The sequence below is a fragment of the Ambystoma mexicanum genome, chromosome 8 (assembly GCF_040938575.1).
Source record: "Ambystoma mexicanum isolate Mex_15411 chromosome 8, UKY_AmexF1_1, whole genome shotgun sequence".
NCBI lineage: Eukaryota > Metazoa > Chordata > Amphibia > Caudata > Ambystomatidae > Ambystoma > Ambystoma mexicanum.
The window spans coordinates 1639812592-1639835333 of NC_090929.1; the positions used below are offsets into that span (position 1 = coordinate 1639812592).

The 22742-nt window shown below is 48.1% G+C and overlaps 1 protein-coding gene across 1 annotated transcript in view; it reads right to left on the reverse strand.

Moving 5' to 3' along the window:
* Nucleotides 1–22742, reverse strand: part of LOC138473432 (myosin heavy chain, clone 203-like) — a 422216-nt gene that overhangs the window by 12856 nt on the left and 386618 nt on the right. Inside the window, exon 7 of the mRNA XM_069612090.1 lies at nt 2653–2810. Coding sequence (XP_069468191.1) covers nt 2653–2810 — 158 coding nt within the window. The remainder of the gene's footprint in view (nt 1–2652; nt 2811–22742) is intronic.

A 22742-nucleotide genomic window follows, 5' to 3' on the forward strand; every position in this document is an offset into this window, starting at 1 on the left:
GTATATAATACAATAGAAATTATACAACAAGAGAAAGTCGCAAAAGATTGTCAATAAGAGAACTGCTTAACAGATAAATGTAATATTCGCCAGTATGAAAGAAACCTGCTTACCTGATAAAATGCACTTTCAAAAATAAGCATATAACAAAAACACTTCATTGTGAACAAACATTAAAAACGGATTCCGTATTGAAAGATTAAAGCATGTGTAGTGCAAACATGAATAGGACAAGGTTTCAGTTTGAGCCCAATCTAAACAGAACTGATATTCTTTATGAGGTCCCAATTGGCAATGTAGGGTGATTGTTACAAAGTGAAGGAGACCTTTGGAAGGAACCATGGGTCTCATTACGAGTTGGGCTGTATCTCAGAGGTAAATCTGCCAGAAGTCCACACAACTGAATTATCGCCATCGCTACTTGGTCCGGTGGAATTACCGCCAGATTGCAAGTGGTGGTGGCTGTGTAAAAACCCATTTATTTTAGTCCATTAGACTCAATGGGGCTTTTTTGGTGGAATTACCACTGCGGAATTCCACTGATTCTGCCTATTTTTCGACAGTGAGTGGGAGTATTTACCTCCAGGATTTTTCTGGAGGTAAATCCTCCACTCCAGGCCCGACCTCATGATTTGGCATAGTGGTAAAGTGGGCAGTAATGGATTTACCACCAATTTTCCCCTTAAAGTCATACTTGCAATGAGGCCCAGTGAGTTAACAGATAAAACAGGCCTCATTATGACGTTGGTGTGGCCAAAAACGTAAATTCCCGCCACATTCCTGCACCACCGAAGTGTGAGGTTGACGGTAAGGAGGAGGAAAAAAGCCAGCAAAATGCTGGGCCTCATTACGAGTCTGGCAGTAGCCGTGCCGGAAAAACCAGCAGGCTGCCGCAGGACCCGTAACACCATTCCGCCTCCATGATTGCCGGAATCACCAGGGCAACCCCAGGTGAATCATCGGGATACAACCCCAGTGACCCAGTAATTCCTGAGGCGAAATTCTGTAAATCCCCATTGTTCCATCTATGACAGAGCCAGTGTTTCCATGTCCGCCTGCATGCGGGTGGTGTTACTCCCGCCAGGTCAGACCTGGCGGGAGCGACATCTCCCGGTTTCAGGACTCAGAATCAGCCGGTTCGGAAACAACAGTGGCAGCGGATTTACCGCCACTGTTCTTTCAGGGTCGTAATGAGGCCCGCTGGGTGGTAATTACACTACCTTACCGCCAACAAATGGCAATTTTGGTGAAATTACCACCAGTGGTAATTCCACTGAAATCCCCATAGAGTCCTGTGGGCTCCACAAATGTGGCCTAACACTGCCATACCTCCACTAGTAATCCAGTGGTAATTCCACCAGACCAAGAGGTGGTAACGGTATATCCATTTGGCGGTATCAAAGCGGATTTACTGCAGGGATACCACCAAACTTGTAATGAGGCCCAATGACTGTGGAACATGTACTCCATCTTTGAAATCAAAAAGATTATTTTAATCTGGGGTATATAGTTTCTTTTCGTGTTAATATTGATTGGTTGATTGATGGGAGCTCATGATTGTTATGAACTGTTAAACACTGTATTTTCAATTAAAAAAAGGGAGCATACTCAGGGTTTCTATCACTCTCATGAGCCTGCTAGAAGGAGAAGGAGAAGAGAGCGTCAGGGCCGGAAGAGTGATGGAGAGGATGAGCGTTAGGAAGAGGTAGGCAGCAGCAGTGCCTTACCATCTCATGAGCCTGCTAGAAGGAGACGGAGAAGAGAGCGTCAGGGCCGGAAGAGTGATGGAGAGGAAGAGCTAGGCAGCAGCAGTGCCTTACCATCTCATGAGCCTGCTAGAAGGAGACGGAGAAGAGAGCGTCAGGGCCGGAAGAGTGATGGAGAGGATGAGCGTTAGGAAGAGGTAGGCAGCAGCAGTGCCTTACCATCTCATGAGCCTGCTAGAAGGAGACGGAGAAGAGAGCGTCAGGGCCGGAAGAGTGATGGAGAGGATGAGAGTTAGGAAGAGGTAGGCAGCAGCAGTGCCTTACCATCTCATGAGCCTGCTAGAAGGAGACGGAGAAGAGAGCGTCAGGGCCGGAAGAGTGATGGAGAGGATGAGCGTTAGGATGAGCGTAGGCAGCAGCAGTGCCTTACCATCTCATGAGCCTGCTAGAAGGAGACGGAGAAGAGAGCGTCAGTGCCGGAAGAGTGATGGAGAGGATGAGAGTTAGGAAGAGGTAGGCAGCAGCAGCGCCTTACCATCTCATGAGCCTGCTAGAAGGAGACGGAGAAGAGAGCGTCGGGGCCGGAAGAGTGATGGAGAGGATGAGAGTTAGGAAGAGCTAGGCAGCAGCAGCGCCTTACCATCTCATGAGCCTGCTAGAAGGAGACGGAGAAGAGAGCGTCAGGGCCGGAAGAGTGATGGAGAGGATGAGCGTAGGCAGCAGCAGTGCCTTACCATCTCATGAGCCTGCTAGAAGGAGACGGAGAAGAGAGCGTCAGGGCCGGAAGAGTGATGGAGAGGATGAGCGTTAGGATGAGCGTAGGCAGCAGCAGTGCCTTACCATCTCATGAGCCTGCTAGAAGGAGACGGAGAAGAGAGCGTCAGGGCCGGAAGAGTGATGGAGAGGATGAGCGTTAGGATGAGCGTAGGCAGCAGCAGTGCCTTACCATGCTGGAGGTCCTGGTACCTGCTCCTGTACATCTTCAGTGAATGTATCTCCTGATGGGACGCCTGAAGCTGCAACTGCCCTTCTCCTACCGATGCTTTGTGACGGCGCTCCTCTTCCTTCAGTTTTTCTGCCTGTTCTTTGAGATCTTCGTTCAACCTGAAGGCAGTGAGATAGAGACATGTGAGATTGCAATTCATTGTGTGAAAGGGGCATAGCAAGCGAGAAAATAACTATCTCCATGTGAGTCTGCTGTGTGGTATGAAATGGTGTGTATGTGTCATGAGGCCATATGTGTATGGTAGAGTGTGGCATGGGTTGTTTGTGATTGTGTGGCTGGTCATTTCCGTGACTGGTTCTGCCTGCTTACTTCCCTATGTTTTATTAAGATACTAAGCTCAGGCGTTATTTCCACTTTTTCTTTGTGCAAGTGTATTTATGAGTTTGGTGCTTGCCATAGAGTTGCCCGACGGTATGGTTTAAGGGTCACATTTAGCGCTAATCATGGCATGTTTAGGTGTGGTTAGGCATGCGGTTTACATGTGCAATGTGTCTTAGTATGCAATGTGGAAATGAGAATTTTGTAAGTGGAATTTGTCATTGTGAGTTGTGATGAAGTCCCCTGCATGGTTCTGGGGACTGGAAATATGGCAACTGAGCGGGCTGGGTGCCATCCCATGGCAATGGATGCTGGACCCGGTGACGGTATGGGGAGGATCCCCTGGTCACCTCAACATGGTCGGCGTCACATGGCAGGGGACAATCACAGTAGCCTATCACAGGCTGTCTTGGGGGTCAGGACACTGCAAAGCACAACCGCCTGGTAGGAGAGACTAACCTTCTAGAGGTAGATCTGGCACATCCCTTGTGAGACCGGGCATGGCGATGTGTGTGTAACCCCTCGCCTATCGAGAGATCCTAAAGTGCCCTATAAGCAGACCTAAACCTCGAACAGTGAAGCGGATGGTTTCACCTTTAAGGGCATCGGTTTCTTTTCACTCAACAGCTTCACCTGGCTGTTCCAAGACATCATTTCACAGGGTTCACAGGGCCTGTGGTCAACTCTAAAGATTCAGCATGGGAAGCAAAGTTACCAAAGCATGTTTCCACGGAACGAGATTCTCACGCTGACAATACAATGTTGCAATTTCCCACAAGGGAATATGTGAAATCTATAGCTCAGGAAGTTTACAGAGTGAGTTTCCAGGTTCTAAGTAACATTCTGGCAACCCAGAGGCCTAGAGTTTACCACAGACAGTACTGGGTAGGGCCAGAGGAGAAATTATTTTAAATGACAGACAGGCTCCTTATAGATTTGCTCCTGCCCCTTGAGCCTAAACTAACCCGAGGTGCACTCAGGTAGAGCATCCAAGCAAAGCCTTCACTGAATTACCGCTCACAGGTACGAACCCTCACAAAAAATCCCACCCAGAGGGAGGAGGGAACAGTGTAAAAGCACCCGGCTCCAGTTACTCACTGTGGGTTGTAAAAGCAGAAGGCTTGTGTTTGAAGAAAGCCTGAGTCTGGAGAGCATCCAACGGACCAGAGGCTGGAGAGATGGTTAGTGGCAGCAGTGGATGGCAAGAGGTAGGAGGGTCAATGAGTAGGCAGTGGTATCAGAGGATGAGTTCACAGGAGAAGGTGGTGACCAAAGAAAATGTGGTAAAAGAGGGAGAAAAGCATGAGGGGAAAGTGAGAATTAAGGAAATAAGAAAGACGATGAAAATCTCAGAAGGAGGCTGGAGGAGATATCATCGAACAGGATGTGGTCATCAGATGGGTATAGTAAAGCCTCCTTGTGGAGGTAATCTAGTACATCTGCTGGGACATGCAGGAAGCTCCTTCCAATGAGGCCAGGGAGGTGAGGCCGCTATCCGATGTCTTCCTTGGGGTTGGTACTCAGCGGATGGATCCCCGGGACCAGTGACGATAGCCTTGGGAGAACGCGGTATATACCCCCTCCATTTCTGTCCCCTCCTTCCTCTCGCCCCACTCGGTCCCCTGTATTCCCCCACACCTCTATGCAACTATGTAGAGGACTTCATTCATACAGATCATAGTGGGACAGCTTACGCAGGTGGAGTGCATTCATTCACTGACACGAAGAAGATCAGGCAAGGAGGCAAAACACCACTGAGGAACCAACATATGCGGCACAGTCTACTAGAGGCAGCCCTGGCGAGAGAAATCAAGGAAGGACTGTGTACCTGGTCAAGCCAGCCCTGGAGGAGCGAAGAACCAGATGCCGGATCTGTGGCAAGAGACCCGAGGAGAAGAGAACGATGAGGTACGGGTGTCTGCAGTAGTTCTATGGAGCAGGGACCTGTCCGGTGACAGGAAAAGAGGCAATCCGACTGGCAAAGCCAAAGCAAGGAGAAGGTGCGCAGATGAGGACACGAGAGAGAGCATACCACTGCAGAGCTACAGAGGGCAGGACGCTGAATGTGAAAGCAGTACAGAAGCCCTGCTCTACTGGCTGGACAGACCGGAGACCGCGCCAACATTTCCCAAAGGTAGGGAAAGGGTCGGGCCGGCTGGTGGGACACGGAGGGGGCCAAATAAATTAAAGAGCCATGTACCAATATCCGAGAGGCAAAAAGGGATAGCGAAAGATCTGTAAAAACTGGAACAAACTTTATGAAATATCCTATGTGGAACAGTACCTTACAGGAGACTACACAAGGTCTGTTCAACTGGACATTGAGTGAAGCAAGGGCAGAGGGCCCGCAAAAGCAGCACACCAGGGTCTGGGACCCAAATGAAGTCGTGCGAGCCCTGCAAAAGCTACACGGGGGGGTCAAGGACCCACACAAGTCCGGAGAAGCACACAGTCAAGGGGGCAGGGCTGTAGAGATAATGCTCACACCAGAAGAAATGCAACCCACTAGGAAAAGGGCCGAGCACACCTCTTGCCAGGAGAAAAATGTCTATTTCCACAAAAAAGACAAAAGGACTCTGCTGCTACGGAACACTCTGATAAAATCAAAATGGGCGATAGTTTATAGAGGTGAAAAGTGTCACAGCTGACGCACATAACATAGGTTACAGAACCACGTAGCTGGTTGGTGTGACCCTATACATAGGTGGCCTGTTCCATATGAGATGCCAGGTCTGGACATTTAATATTAGGTTTTGGAACTCTTGTTGACCAGACCTTAGGCATTTGTATTGATAGATTTGGGCAGCCTGAAGGCTAGAAGACTTAAGATTGTGTTTTGGAACTTTCTGCTGGACACATCAAGTGTGCAACGTGCCTACTGTACGCAAGCGTATTGTGTGCATGTGTGGCGTTGGTTGCCAAAGTCACGCACAGTCATCAAGGAGGTATTGGGAAACTATGCAACTCAGGAAGCAGTGTGGAGAAAATATTGGTATGAAATGCATAGTTTTCTATTAATACTAGGTAAAACAGAATACCTACCAAAAATCCCACATTCGAGTTTAAACATCAGACCAAATGCTGCCGAGACATTTGTGGTATGATTTTAAGTGTCAGTAACCACAGGAGAACTAATTATTATTTTTTTCAACCTTTATTTTGGATGTTTTGACAACAATAACAAGTCACAACAATGCGCAACGTGATGCCTAGTCCCCCACCAACCTCCCCTGTGACTTGAATAGAATGTTTCTTGTCAGTAATGCAATTACACTCCAGTCTGCAGTTAGCATTCAAAAAGAAGTCTGGAATCGAAGAGGAAATATCGGGAATATCTCACCAAGTTTTATTCCGATGATGTTAGCAAGTGGTTAATATAGGATCCACAGGCATCTGGAGGTTGTGCATGCAAGAGCAGAGTTCTGATGAAAGTTGTCTCTATATCATGACAGTACGCTACATCTTGGAGCCACAGCTGTGTTGTGTGTGGACGACTTTTTCCCGCAGGTTATAGCTAACCGTCTATGTGCGATTACTAGCAGTAACCCATCCAGTCTCCTCACAGGGGGTTGCAGGTCCTTGGTGTACCCCAGCATTGCTACTCTTGGGCTTTGTTCCAGTTGTTCTACGATTAATGAGACCTTGTCTAGCACTTCTGTCCAAAATCGACAAATTGTCGGGCACTCCCAAGCTAGATGAAGAAAGCCCGATGGGGATTCACCACATCTCTCGCAAGCCGATGATATGGACGGGCATTGCAGGTGAAGTCTGGCTGGTGTATGATACACTTGATGAACAGAATTAAAGTGAATTAGCTTGTATCTGGAGTTTAGGGAAACCCTCTGTCCGCCACAGTATGTATGCCCAATCTTCCTCCGTGATCAGACTCCCGAGTGTCACTTCCCACCTCTCTTTTGGGGTTGTCAGCCTGTTTGCAGTGTTCGTTAGTAGGTCTTTGTAGATACTAAATATCAGTCTGCCTCCACCTTGTGTTTGAATCACCCCATGTAAGAGTTGCCATATATGTGGCTATAATGGGAATAGTTCTTTAAGTGTATGTCTGAGTCAGAAATATATGAATACGTCAAGGGCTGAGTCCGCACCCTGTTCCCGTGCCTGTTGGATCGTCAGAAATCCTCCCTCTACAAACAGATCGCCTAGCATTTCTATCTTTAATTTATCCATCCACTGCAAGTATACCCTCTCCGCTGTGAGGGGCATCCCCGGGATAAATCTTGCCAGGAGACAGGAGAACTAATTATTAGGGCCTAATAAGGTATTAGGGTATCTGGTTTTTCCATCTAACACCTTTCCATCGAAAATTATTAATTAAATTGCCTTTCCATCGAAAGGCATATTCATTGAATAATTTTCGATGGTAAATTTCGATGGCTAGGATTAGGGTTGGGGCTAGGGTTAGATTAGGGTTAGGGTTGGGGCTAGGGTTAGATTAAGGGTTAGGGTTAAGGGTGGGTGGGCGAAATTTCAGCACTGGACAGCTCCATGTAACGTTTTAATGTAGAAAATAAACGCATCGAAATGCTATCTTTTACATTATGTTATGTTTATTATTTGTAATGCGTACCTAACCCTTGGGTAGCAGGGCGCAAAAGCGACAAGAGGATTGTACAGCTTAGGTTACAGAGCGCACAGTAGATGAAATCCAACTGGGTTACATTGCTGGAATCATCAAAACATTAGAACCAATACATCAAACTATAATTACAGGGAAATATACATAGTTTACAGGTTGTAGATATATCTGAACATAGAAGATGAGAGGATATACACAATTTACAGAATTTATAGTATATTGCAGCAAAGGAAGTGCATTAGATGTCATGTTCCTTGATCCACAGGATGGTATTGGATCTTAATTGTGGGTAGGGAACGTCTTCCCTGAGGGATGGTGGTAGGGAGTTCAAAAATTGTGCTGATTTGACAGGAAAGCTGTTCCCTCCAGACATAGTACGTTTAAATCTTGGCACTAGAAGAAGGTTAGAGTTGGCCTTTCTAGAGGGGTGGCGGGAAACCGCACTAGTGAATTTCGTTATCAAGTATTGAGGGGCAGCTTGGTGGAGGCATTTGTGAGTCAGAGAGACAGATTTAAGGAAAATGTTGTCTTTTGTTGAAAGCCAATTGACCAATATTCTAGTCTCTGAGATGTGGGCTTTCTTCTAGAGGCTTAGGGCTGCTCTTTAAGCATTATTTTGTAAAGTTTGGATTTTATTTGTGATGTATTTGTTACTGCCTACATACAGAGCATTACAATAATCCAGCTTGGACAAGATCAGCGCTCTAGCTAAAGTGATACAGTTATTCGGTGAAAGGAACGGTTTGGCTGCTCTAATAAGTTTGCAAGTATAGGATGTGGCGGATGCCATAGCGTTAACTTGTTTTTTGAAGTTCAGTGTGGAGTCTAAATAGAAGCCAATGGTTTTAACCTCCTTGGCTACGCCGATGTTGTTATTGTCAATTACAAAGGAAGAGTAGTTTTGGCCTAGTTTATTAAGGTTAGGTGTGGTGCCTAGGATGAAGAGTTCTGTTTTGTCATCATTCAGGCATAGACCATGAGAAGCCATCCATGCCTGGATGATGAGGTACACTCTATTTAAAAAGGCCAAATCCTTGCCATAATCCCCCTGTCAACGGGATGAGGATCTGGGTATCATCAGCATAGTTAGTGTAGGTGATACTCAGGCCACCTAGATCCTCGAAAAGGGGCTTTGTGAAGATATTGTACAGTGTAAGGGAGATAAAGGAGTCCTGTGGCACGCCACAGGTAATGGGCGTAGGGTCAGCAGCTGCTAGTGGGAAAAAAACTTGCATAGTACGGTTGTTGAGGAAGGATTGAATCCAGTCAGTTGCCTCTTGGCAGAAGTGGGCTGCCGACTGTAGGTGATTGCAGAGGATCTCATGGTTAACCAGATCGAATGCAGCTGAGAGATCAAGAATTAACAGTAGTGCTGTCTTACCTTCGTCTCTCAGCTCATCTATCTGTGCCTTAAGATCTATAAGCGCAGTCCCAGTCCCGTGCTGGGGTCTGAAGCCAGACTGTCGCACTCCAAGAAGGTGGTTATGTTCAAGGTAGTGTTGGATTTGTTGGTATGCTATTTTATCAAGGATTTTGAGTAAGAACAGCACTGTGGTGATGGGACGGTAGTTGGTGGGAGAAGAGGGATCTAGATTAGGTTTTTTAAGGAGTGGGAGCACCCAAGATTGTTTCAAATTGTTGGGTATGGTGCCTGACGTAAAGGATGTATTTATTAATTTGGTAATAAACAGTGAAAGTTCACAAGCTGCATCTTGTGCGGGGCATAGGTCCCCATGGCAATTCGAGGGTTTGGGTGCAAGACTAACTTTTTCAACCTCTTTGGTGGATACTTTACTGAAGTTAAAGTGGGGAATAGGCACAGGAGGCAGCATCAGGATGGATTGTGACACAGAGGAGCTAGTGTTGCTGGATTTAGAGGTGGAGAGAAGGGATTCTTTTTTATTATTAATCTTAGTTTGCAAGGAGGTAATTTTATTGGCTAGAGCATTTTGTATATCTGTGCACCAATTTTTGTCCTTGATACAGGAGTCAGGCGACGGGACAGGGGATTCTACCTCTTTCAGAATTGCAAAGAGCTCTTTGGTGTTAGATTTGGCTTGAGAAATTCGAAGGTTATAAGAGGTTTGTTTTGCAAGGATAATTTCTTTTTTATACTGGGAAGCTAATTTGCTTAAGTTTTTCTTATTATTTTCTGAGGGATCTGATCTACAGATTTTTTCACAACGTCGTTTCTCCTGTCTGATAGCCTTAAGGTGGGGAGAGAACCAGGTATTCACATGTTTGCAAGGTTTATTCTTTCTCATCTTAAGTGGTGCTATGGCATCAAGGGATGATAGCATTACTTTATTATACAAATCTACCATAGTAGAAGGATCTGTGTGGTCCGGAATTGCGTTAAGAGTAGGTAGAATCAAAGGCATAAGGTTTTCAAGAGTGATGTTTCTTTTATTTCTGGTTGGGACAGCTGGAGCTGTGATGTTAGGTTCCAAGGTAGTACGGCCTCTAGGGAGAACGTGATCAGCTAATGATCAGACGAAGGCTGTGGCATTATAGATGAGACCATAATTGGGCAATTATGCACAGCTAACCAATCGAGGGTTCTACTTTTGGTGTGGGTGGGAACTGTGATTTACATTTAAAATTACATATCCATTCGATGGATATGTACTTTAAATGTAAAACAGATTTTCGATGCATCTTTTTCAATGCATGGTCATTTCGATGCATCTTTTTCGATGCAATGACCACAAACCAGGTATCAGCAGCTACCAGGCAACAGGTACCTCATAATACCTTTCTAGATGCTGAAGGCAGGTCAGCCTACCCATTCAACATATCTAGTTCCTGCACTTAAAGCCAGCTGCCACCCCAGGTCAGTGACTGGCACAGCATTGCACCCAATAGTAATAACAGGCCGGCGGCAGTAGACAATAAGGCCAATTTTGCTGCGATATCTGCCGTAAAGTGCAGTAATCTTGGCAGATCAGCTCATAAACTGAATTAATGCATAATAGAAATATTTCTCTTTTCAATGCAAACAGATGACGCTGTCAAGGGTAATAACTTGTAATATGAATATCGCCTGTGCCCTGTCCCTGGTTTGCATGTAAATTGAGCTACTCGGTTGGCATCTCATCTTTTCTTAACCACAGCAATGATACTTTCAGGCTCAATTGCTTGGTATGATATGCATGACTTTCAGGTAGATAGGGACTTAAGAGTAACGCCTCGCGGACCAACCAAAAGCAAGCGTATGTGCCACTATTGGTAATGAAAGATGCGATTCCTTTGCTGGTTGTGTTCTGTGCACAGTCTGGAATTTTTACAAACCTCCAGGAGGAGAGTCATCTGTGCAAAAAGCAATCCCTCTAATTAATGGACGGTCCGTGAGGTTACCTAGCTTCCTCCTGGGTTTGCAAGGGTGGTGTCTTTTAGTTTGCCTCATGCATGCTTACAAGATGTCCCTGGAGAGATGGAAAAAATGGGGCAAAGGTAACTGATCTATGTCACTGGGTGGCATGAGACATGTTAGTTTGCTGCCCGGCTAGCAATGCTGTATAAGGGTCCATCAGACTGTGATTACTGGGAGGTTAGGGTATTAAGAATTAGGTTTTTACATAGTTTAGAATTGTATGCAGTGGGTTTATAGGTGTAGATTTAATCATGGCTAAATGCAGTGGTGTTGCTAGGTCTGGAAAGAATCCGGAGCTACGATAATGTCTGGACTATCGGGACTTGGGGCACCTAGCCTTTTGGTTGTAGACCCTGAACTTCTTTCTGGGGTTACAACCAAAATACTCAGGACTATAGATTTGCTGGTCCTTTGAGTTTAAGAATATTGCTGTATTATATGTAGTCTGTGTTCAGTATGCGAGGGGACATCGGGCTACCCAATATGCAGAGGTGCTACTGGGCGTGTCAATTGGCAACAGTAAACGACTGGATACATGGAGATCCCTCACTCCCACACATTAAGGCAGAGCAGAGGTGGATGCAAGGCCTGTATCCTACCCAAATTCTATACAATGATCCAAAGAAATTGTTGCTCCCGATCATGATGCAGCACACTAGACAGGTATGGACGGCACATCGGCATATGGGGTGCGAGGCCGGGCAACCCCATCTCAACCTCTGTGGCGTAATACGCAGCTGCCTGAAGTTGATAAAATAGACTGCTTTAAGATGTGAATAAACATACTGCACCTCTCAGGCGTGCTAAAAGAGGGTAAAGTGGTTCCCTTTGCTGAATTGCAAATGAGGTTCGAACTGTCGGACTCCGAGCAATACCACCATATGCAGCTATCAGATGCCCTGAATTCCCAATTCCAAACTTTGCAAGACATCCCGTCATGTTCTCCTTTGGAGGCAAATCCACTCCCAGAACGCATTTGCACCAAAATCACCTACACCTTATTATCAGGTCATCAAGGTCTTTGGGACCAAAGAGCTCACCACCCTCAAGACAAGATTGGAAAGAGATGAAGACTCCCTTTAATCGGTGAAATGGGTGGAAGCATTGATGTTTCCGAGGGAAATTGGGATCTCAACCAGAATACAGCTGATTCAACTTAAAATACTCCATAGTTTATTATACTCTTATTGCATTGTTTTGCTGGGGTTGCACTGAACATGCTTCTTGTTTAAGATCGGTCTTCACAGCTGGTGGCCTGCTGAAACAGACTATTCCTTCCTTATGGTGGTGATCAGCTCGCCTCCACCTGGGAAAATGCACCTCTGAAATGGATATGTGCATGACCCTGGGAAGAAAAAAAAAGTATATAATGCACGAGGTTGTATGGGAAAAAAGTGTGAAAATATGGGGGGAAATGGTAGGGGGCGGGTTAGGGGACAAGGGCCTAATTCTTCACCAATTGTACCTTATTTGCTTTGTCTCAGTTATTTCTCAAATGCATGTTTCTTGGAATCCATACATACCCTGTGATTTACCCAATCACATTGTTTTCTATTTTGCATTGTGTTGTGTCAAAGCTTCCAAAAAATAAAACGTGTTTATAAAAAAAAAAAAGAATGGGCTGCCGAAGGACCAGCACTTCAACACTATGTCCCAAGAAGCAATTGCTAACTACCTGTCCATCAGTGCGGGCTCAGTTGACTCAACCACAATGCCGTGGGTCTTGCTGAAGGCCGATTTCACAGAAAAATGTATTTCTTTGAATTGGTTATTTATAACGCGCTTAATACCCAGAGGTTTCTAAGCACAGACCCAGGGATCGAACCTGTGATGCTCCCATCGTCTTGCTACCAAGGCGAGCGCGTTGCCCCTGAGCTATCCTCCTGATACGATGATGTTGCACTCGTCAAGGAAGGAGAAAGAACAAGAGAGGGGGCTACAGAAAGCCAAGAAAAGACTCAGAAGATTCACTCAGGCATATCAGTGAAATCCCACTGACAAACACAGAGGCAATCTAGGAGTTGAAACATGAAATAAACAAAAAGTACTCTAAGATGGAGGAAACGTGCTGTAGAAGTGTCAATCATGCCATCTGGGAATATGGGGAGAAAACCTCCAATTCATTGTCACATCAGATGAAACAGAATCGAGTCAGAAGAAAGATTGCTGGGATCCGCTTGATGGAGGGATACATAGTAACATCTACAGAAGGAATTTGTGCAGAATTCATTTGCTCCCATTGTTAGCTTTACATGGAAGAGGAGCGATCACCTGAAGAGGAGATTAAGTCCCCTTGCAGAGGATAGATTTTCTCCCCTTACAAGGTTTCTAGACAAGTCTGATCTATGAAAGTCTTGTTAAAACAGGTTCTTCCAAAACCATAAAGGATCACATTGACACCCTTGCTCCTGCCCTGGCTGACTTCTGCAACCACTCCTTCGCCACTGGAGCCTTCTCCTCCTGCCCCCTGAAGCACTCTTGTGCACCCTCTTCTCAAGAAACCTTCAGCCGACCCCTCCAGCCCAGCTAACTATCGCCCGATCTCTATCACTACTTTCCTGGGCAAACTCCTGGAAAAGCTGGGCATCTCCCAGCTTAATCTTCACACTGAATCTGTTGGTTGCCTCCATAAGCATCAGTTTGGCTTCAGGGGAGCCAGAAGCACGGAAACTGCTCTCCTGAACATCAGTGAAGACCTGCTCTCTAACCTCAATTCTAATCTCCCCTCTGTCCTCATTTTACTCAAGCTCCCTTCTGCCTTCGACAGTCAACTATGCCATCCTGCTCAATTGCCTCTGTGATAATCTGGGTATCACCGATCAGGCCCTGGCCTGGCTGACCTTGTTCCTCTGATCAACCCTCCCAGGTCAATCTTGGGTCCTTCCTTTCCTCCATCTCACTCACTACCTGTGGTGTTCCCCAGGGGTCTAACCTCTCTCCCTGGCTGTTCAACCAATACCTGGCACCTCTTGCCCACCGCATTGCTGCTCTCTGCTCCAACTTTCAGTGCTTTGCGGATGACATTCAGCTCGTTCTCAGGCTCCCCTCTGCCACCTCTTCTCTCATCTCTGACTGTCTGCTATCCAGGAGTGGTGTGCCGCCAACAATCTCTGCCTTAATGCCAGTAAGACAGATTCTCCTCATCAGCACACCTGCACCCTCTTTTCCTGTCACTCTTTGGCCGGCCTCCCTTGGCCCTCTTCCTGCTCCCACCTGTGAGGCTACGAACCCCAGGGTCATCTTCGACTCCACTCTCCTTTTCTCCTCACATCTATGACGTCTCTAAGAAGTCAAACTACCAAATACAGAGGTATTCTTCCTTTTCCGCTCCTTCCCCAGACGCTCACTGTCAATGGAGCTCTGGTTCTCTCTAGGCTGGACTACTGCAACAGCCTCCTTCTAAATCTGCCTGCTTCTACTCTCCGCCCTCTGCAACTCATCCAGAACAGGACTGCGAGACTTGTCTTTGGCCTCAAGCCCAGGGATCATATCACTCTAGCACTGAAATGCTCTGCATTAGCTCCCAGTGGCTGTGAGGATTAAGTTCAAAACCCTCTGTGTTGTCCACAGGGCCTTCTGGGGCCTGTGTCCTCAATACCTCCAACTCTCACTTCGCAAATACCTTCCTACTCAAGCTCTTCGCTCCTTCACCGCCAACTCACTCAGGGTCAATCGCTTCTCCAAGCAACACAACTTCCGGTTCTGGAAGCACCTCAAGATCTTCCCCTTTGCTTTTGCCTGCTCTCTTCATCTCCCCGGCTGATTTCTTGTCTGATACTGCACTGGTCACCTGGCTACCCTCTGGTTTCGGGCCCAGGTCCCTGCCCGCCCAGTTGCACACCTGCACTGCCTCCCAGCAACCCTTGCACTTGGGTCTGTATCTGTAACCGTACAGTCACCATACCTGCACTTTTGGACACCTACTGTCTGCACGTACCCTTGCACCTGCCACCTGCTGGCCGCACTTCTTGTTATTGTTTTGATCCCATATACAGCACTGCGCCCTCCCCTTTCCCCTGGCACTTTTCCCCTCCCCATCCCCTGCACTTGCGCAATCTCAATGTCACTTGGCCTAGTAAGATCATTGTCTCTGTCCTTCCTCCGTTCCCCCTTCCTTGCCTCTTCGCGCCTTGAAACACTTGTGTATAGGCGCGTTACAAATGCCATATATCAAGCAACTGATGAGCATGCCCAATAGATCAAAGACACACAGAGACTTGTAAGACAGTGGGGGTCATTCCGAGTTGGGTGGTAAGGGAAAACGATGCCGGTAAAGGACTACCGGCATCGTTTCCCGTTACGGCCCATTCTGACCCACCAGACCGTTATTTACGGCGCCGTAAAGTACGAGGCCGTAAATAGCGGTTTTGTGGCGCGCGCCCGACACGCCATGCCGAAATTAGCGGCATGGCGTAAACCGGAGCTGATCCCAAGTAAAGCGGACATGGAAAAAACGGCCTCCACAAGACCGCAAAGTACCTTACCGCCATGGAGTAAATACCGGCATCGCCGAGAAGGTGTAAAGAACCCTGCGCAGTGTTTCCAAGAGGAACAGGTGCACTCAATCAGCACAGGTGGAGGCAATGGTGTCTGGCACAGCACAAAAGGAGCACACCCACACACCACATCCCCTCCCACACCAAGATGATACCAATTGTAGCAGCATTCCTGGAGCTGGAGGCCCTGCTTGCAAGGCAGCAACTACAACAACAACAACCACAGGCCCCACCACAGAGGATACACAGGAGGAGAAGGAGGGGTAGACAGGCCCAGCATGCCCTACCGGTGCAGCCACCATTACCACGCCAGCAGCCCCCAATCCCCTGCATCAGAGCCACCCCCTTCAACCTCACACCAGAGCAGATCCACACCCTGTACCGGCTTGACCGGGACACCATTACCACCATAGTGGACCTGATACATGACGACATAGTGAGCCGCATAGAAATCAGCACTGCCATTCCCCCTCTACTGAAGGTAGTGTCTGTGCTCCACTTCCTTGCCACAGGCACCTACCAGCATACAGTGGGGCACATGCATGGCATTTCACAGCCCATATTTTCCCGGATACTCAACCAAGTGCTGCATGCCCTCCTCAACCACACAAGGGACTACATATCCCTACCCCAGACTCCCCAGGAGATATATGACACCAAAGTTGCCTTCCATGTACTGGCAGGCATGCCAAATTGCATAGGTGCCCTCGACTGCACCCACGTTAAATTGGTGGTCCTGCATGCCATGGAGGTGCGTATCGCAACCGCAAGCAATACCACTCCATCAACGTCCAGATGGTGTGTAATGCCAGTAAAGCCATCACACATTGCAATGCCCAATACCCCGGATCAACTCATGACTCCTTGGTCCTGCGGAACTCAACACTACCACGCTACGTGGAGCGACATGCTGGACGACGTGCCTGGCTGCTTGGCGAGTAACCTGAATGGGCCATGGCAGTGCATTGGGGCTGTGAGTAGGTTGTCTGCATACTCCACCTGGGTGGGAAGGGGGGGATGCATACTCCACCTGGGTGGGAAAGGGGGGGGATGCATGCTCCACCTGGGTGGGAATGTCCACGCCAGTGCAAGATGTTCACCTCACAGCACACTGTGCCCCAAGGCAAGTGACACGGCACATGACCACATAACCACACAGTGATGAATTTGAGCCGACACCCAACACTACATGACAAACCGGAAACCTGGCCAGATACCACAACACATGCACCACTCATCGGCGGCCCTTACACACCATGCAGTGCAATAGCACCATGTCGCTGACTCCTGCATCTCAACACACAGGACAGTCATCCCTGGGAGTGCATAGAAGTGAGTCTAACAGGGATCCTACAGTGTGTCACTGGTCCTGCACCCCCATAGGATTGCTGCAAGTCACCATGGTAGGGATCCGTGCAGAATGACGAGTATGCTACCAACTACAGCCAACACCCCCTTTCACCAAGTCTCGCGCAAGACATCAATTAATGCAGTCCAACACTGCTGCATGCACATACGATGCACATTCAACAAGACGTGAGTGCACACCATGACCCATCAGGGAGAAGCTACCCCCTCCATCATTCCATTGCACATGACACATAGCCGGGCCAGTAATGGGGTGACTGTATCCTGGGACATGTGTGTATGGCCAGTAATCACCTGCGGCCATGTAAGACTAGTACAATTCTCCACCATGAATGCACAAACACTTACCTTCATTACACTCTCATGCAGGTGATGCTGGCTACCCTTTGAAGCCATGGCTCATGACCCCGGTTCGCAACCCACAGAACAGGCACGAGGAGGACTACAATAGATCCCATACCCGTACACGGGTGGTGATAGAGCAGACCTTCGGCCTGTTGAAGGCACGATTTCGTTGCCTCAGCCGGTCGGGTGGGGCACTCATCTACAGCCACGAGAAGGTGTCCAAGATCACCATGGCATGTGTAATGCTGCACAACATGTGCATCCGTCGGAACGTGCCACTGCCCCCTGACGTGGAACTGCTACCACCAGATGATGATGAGGGGGAGGAGGAAGGAATGGCAGGACAGCATCACGGTGCCGATGCACAGGAGGGACGTTCCGTGTGGCAATCATTGATCGGACAATATTTCTTACTCACAAGTCAGCTGAGGGTGTGAGGATGACAGGACATTGGGCACTGGGTGTGGGGATACATGTACACCATGCACTGTGCAACATTAAAAGACACATGCACAATGATCAATGTCCATTCTGTTTTTTAGGGATGATCAACCAGTGTATTGAATAATAATGTAGAAACGTGTACAACAAAACCTCCACCCTCACCCTCCTCCCCCCCTACTCCCACACACACCCTCACCCCCCCCCCCAACTCCCACACTCACCCCCCCCTCCCAACTCCCACACTCACCCCCCCTTCACCTCCCCCCACAACAACCCCACAATAGTCCCATCAGTGCAACATAGGCCACATGTGTGTGGCAGTATGGTCAATGTGCACTCCCAGAGTCAGGGGGATCCATGTCGTGGCGGCGCAATGTACGCAGTGACCGACGGACAGGGCTGGTCTGCGTGGAGGAGCTTTGGGAGGGTGGGTACTCCCACTGGGGCTGTGGTCTGGGGGGTGCTGCCTCTAGAGCATCAGCGATCCGGCCCAGCACCTCACAGAGCCGGTTTGAGCTCGCAGTGATCACCTCGCCCAGAGCCTGAAGGTCATTGTGCCACTCCAACCTTGATTTGCGGTTGTCCCGGATGAACTCCTCAATCAGGCCAGTGAGGTGCTGGGAGCGCACTGCATCCATGGCCGGTGTGGCCGATGTGCTTGGCAGGCTTGGTATTGAGCCTGCAGCCCTTTCGGGACTTTCTGCAGGGGAAGTGGATCCAGGACAGGCAGGTGGTACTCCTTGGCCTGTGAGCCCTGGGGTGTCACTCTCCCCGGAGTCGCTGTGTGCCACCTGGCTGTATGATGGAGTGTCTGGGCTATGTCCAATGTCATTGGGGTCCTCCACGTTGGCCACGAAAATTGATGTTGGGCTATCTGGCACATCAAGGAGGCACGTGGCAGCATTCTCCCCTGCCACACTGGACTCCTCAGAGTGCACCGTGGGGCATGTGTCTGGCGGCACTGCAGGCATGGGTAGGGGTGCGGGTGGGGGTTGTGCACCCTCCATGGGGGTTGCTGGAGCAGGTGGTGTTGCATGTGTTTTCTTCCTGCTTGCAGGTATACAGTGTCCCCTGGCTCTGCCCCTGGAGGTACTGGCCTGGGTGGCTTCCTGGTCCTCACTTTCATGCCCGCTGCCTGTGGGGGGGGAAGAGAGAGATGGCATGAGCAATGATTTGAGGGTCAGCATTTCTTCAAGCCTATGGTATCACAATGGGATTGCAGCGTTTTGTTGACATTTGGGTGGTGAGTGGGACAGTGATCTGCGCTTGGATGGAAAATGCATGCAGATGTCTGGGTCACTCATGTTGGCGGAGTACTGTGGTGACTCACATGGACAGCCTCTGTGTGGTATGGCCAATATGGGTTGCAGCCTTGCACCTGACATCAGCCTGGGTCCCACTTGTTACGGCATGATTTCGTTGGGGGGTTGGGGGGAGGGTTTCCCATACATGATGTGACAGCTTGCCCAGCCCTTGGCGGTGCATTACATTAGGAATGCATTTACTGTGTTGATTCATGACACTCACCTCCATCAGTGGATGACGGAGCACCGCACTCCATTTCGCCAACCCCTTTTATGGCTTCTGTGCCCATCATGTCCGCACACGTTTGCTCCCAGGGCATCATTTTGATGGGAGAAGCTGGGCCTCCTCCTGTCTCCAGGGCCTGACTTCGGTTGGCCGATAGGATGGCCCGCACCCTGAGACAGAGGTCATCCCACAGTTTCCTGCAGTCCTTCGTGGTACGGGGCGTGTTTCCTACGGCGCTCACCCTCTGTGCAACCAAGTCCCAGATATCCTTCTTCCTGACGACGGTGGGCCTACGCATGTCACTGCTGAATACTATCTCTGCATGTTCGTGCAGAGTGTCCACCAGTACCTGGAGCTCGTCCTGTGTAAAGCGCTCCTTCCTTATGCGGGCGGCACCCTTTTTCAGTGCTTTCGGCATGATGCTGGTCTCTAATGGCTATTTCTCCGATCCAAATATGCCTCCGGGTCCTGTATGAAGAGGATGGCAATGGATTGTGTTTTTAAAGATGGCCGCCGCGCTCCTTCCCGTTCCTGTGCGATGACGTAATTTCCGTATCCATTAATTAGCGGTGACCGTAATTTACGGTATCCATAATTTAAGGTCACCGCTAATTAGGGACAGCGAAGCTTCGATGGCGGTGTTGTAAAGAACGTCTCGCTTCATGCCGCTAAGGGGTTTAACGGGCCCTTTAGCGGTATGCCGCTAGGGGATTTGGTACCAGATCGGACTCGCTCTTTCCGCCATGCCGGTAAAAACCAATACTTACCGCCAACCTCGGAATGAGGCCCAGTGTGTGGACTCAATAATGGGACCTGCTTTGTTGGACATTTAACATTCTAACATCTATCTCGGAATGCCTGTATACCTCACCAAAAGAGAACAGCGAATACAGAAGGTGGCAGCAAGACTACTCCTCAGGCTCACTAAGAGGGAACACGTCACATCAGCACTAAGAATCCTACATTGTCTACCAGTCAAAAAAAGAATATTCTTCAAAACACTATGCATAACCCACAGAACAATCCATGGCCAAGAAGCAGAATTCATACAGGGAAAAATCTCCATCTACAAATCAAACCGAACACCAAGGTCCAGCAATGATAATTGCCTCGAGCGGAAACAATACTCAAAGCAGACATTAGGTAGACCAGCTTTCTCCTGCATGTTGGCAAAACTCGTGAATACACACCAGAAGGAAATGAGAACAGAAGATCACCTAAATTCAGGAAATTACTAAAAACACGGCTCTTTAACTCATCAAGCTAAACAGGAAACACAGTTGAAAAGAAACGACCCACACAACACTAGTGAAACACCCAAAACAACTGAAACCTTTTGATCCAAAACCTCGATACCCAACAAAGAAATAAAGCAATTAACGCAAACCACCATATAAGAATATGATCCCTGCCAGACCAACTTAACCAAAGCAGAGAAGAACAAGTTACTTACCAACTGTAACGTTCTTTCGATTGGATGTTCCTCCCACGTATTGCTCATCTCAGATATATATCCTTACCTTGAGGTTTCGCCTCGGAAAAAGTTTTCTCTCTCCAGCAGAGGGCGCTCCACTCGAGAACGCGGCGTCGATGTCCCTCGGCGGCATCTGCCGAGCGCCGACATCATCCCCCGTATAAGAGCCTCGAGCGTGCCCGTTGGCTTCAGTTCTGTTTTTTCGTATATTATCTTCCATGGATCTTGATAGTCAATGACATGTCTCTTTTGACCCAAGCCCTAGAAGAGTTTTGAGTGTAATTCATGTAAACTGTACTGTGGGGTTAGGATGGGTGGGTCGATGAGGAATATGTGGGAGGAACATCCAATCGAAAGAACGTTACAGTTGGTAAGTAACTTGTTCTTCGAATGGATTGTGTCCTCCCACGTATTCCTCATCTTAGATAGACTCCCAAAGCAGTTTTGTAATGGAGGTGGGAGTACAGTATCTTTTTCTAATTGTGTACAGAATGTAGTACAGATTTCGCAAACAGACCTCCTTAAGAAGAAGTCGAGTCCAATGCATAATGTTTTATAAAGGTGTGCATAGATGACCATGTGGCTGCTGCACAAATATCTTGCACAGGGACGCCCCTTTTCAGTGCTGTTGAAGTTGCCATGCCCCTGGTCGAATGAGCTCTTAGTCCATCAGGTGGTTCTTTTCCCACCAATCTGTAACATTCTGTTATGGCTAAAATTATCCATCTGGATAATGTTTGTTTTGTTACCGGAAGGCCCAGTTTACGTCCAGTGTATCCCATGAAAAGTTGATCACACTGATGAATGTTTGCAAATCTTGAGATGTAAAAACTAAGCTCTCCTGGGATCTAGTCTATGAAGTCGCTCCTCTTCCTTGCTTGCATGAGGAGGAGGGTAAAACATAGGTAAAGTTATTTTCTGTGACAGATGAAAGTCCAAAACAATCTATGGCAAAAAAGAAGGTTTAACCCTAAGACTGTCCTTAGAAAAGATGGTGTGAGTAGGACCGCTCGAAAGCACCTGCAACTCACTTACCCTGCGGGCTGATGTCAATGCTACCAGGAGTATTGTTTTCAACGTAAGGAGCCTTAGTGGGCAAGAATGTAAAGGCTCAAATGGAGCACATGTGAGAAATTTTAGAACTAAGTTTAGATCCCACACTGGAACCTGGAAAGGTATTGGGGGAAAAACATTATTTAAACCTTTTAGGAATTGAATTATCAAGGGTATTTTAAAGTAAGATTCCTCTTCGGAAGAGCGCTTAAAGATGGATAGCGCTGCTAAGTATCCCTTTATAGTCCCAACCTGGAGCCCCAGATTGGCTAAATGTAACAGAACAGAAAATTGTGGGGATATTACATTGAAATGGGTCCACAATCTTTTCTCTGCACCAGCTACTGAACTTGTTCCAACGACACCGATTCAGAGATTTGGTTGCTGGCCTTCTAGCCGAAAGCAAAATCTCCATCACATCATCCGGAAGATCCCAATCCTTGTATTTCAGCCTTTCAGAAGCCATGCGTGAAGGTTGAGTGTGTTGACCTCCGGATGGAGAACATGACCTTCCTGTCGCGAGAGAGGATCCTCTCTTCTTGGAAGACGTATTGGAGGGCAGATGGACATGTCGAGAAGATCCAGGTACCACGTTCTCCTGGCCCAATCCGGGGCAATTAGGATCATGGTTTTCCCGAACTTCCTCAACCTCCTGATTACTTGAAGGATCACAGGGATTGGAGGAAACGCATACAGAAGTGGAAACTCCCATTCCACCACGAACGCGTCCCCCAAAGCTCCTCTCGGGGGAAATTCCCTTGAGCAGTACAGTTCGCACTTCCGGTTGGCCCCGGTTGTGAACAGATCCACTTGAGGGGTTCCCCAAAGGGAGAAGATCTCTTGAATGACTTCCCGAACTATCTCCCACTTGTGAGAGACTGATCTGCCTGCTCAGAGCATCCGCTGTTGTGTTTTGCTCTCCGGCTAGATGAATTGCCGACAGAGAGATCCCTTCTTGTATTGCCCAGAACCAGAGTTGCATCGCCTCTCTGCACAGAGGTAGTGATCCTACGCTTCCTCTCTTGTTGAGGTAGT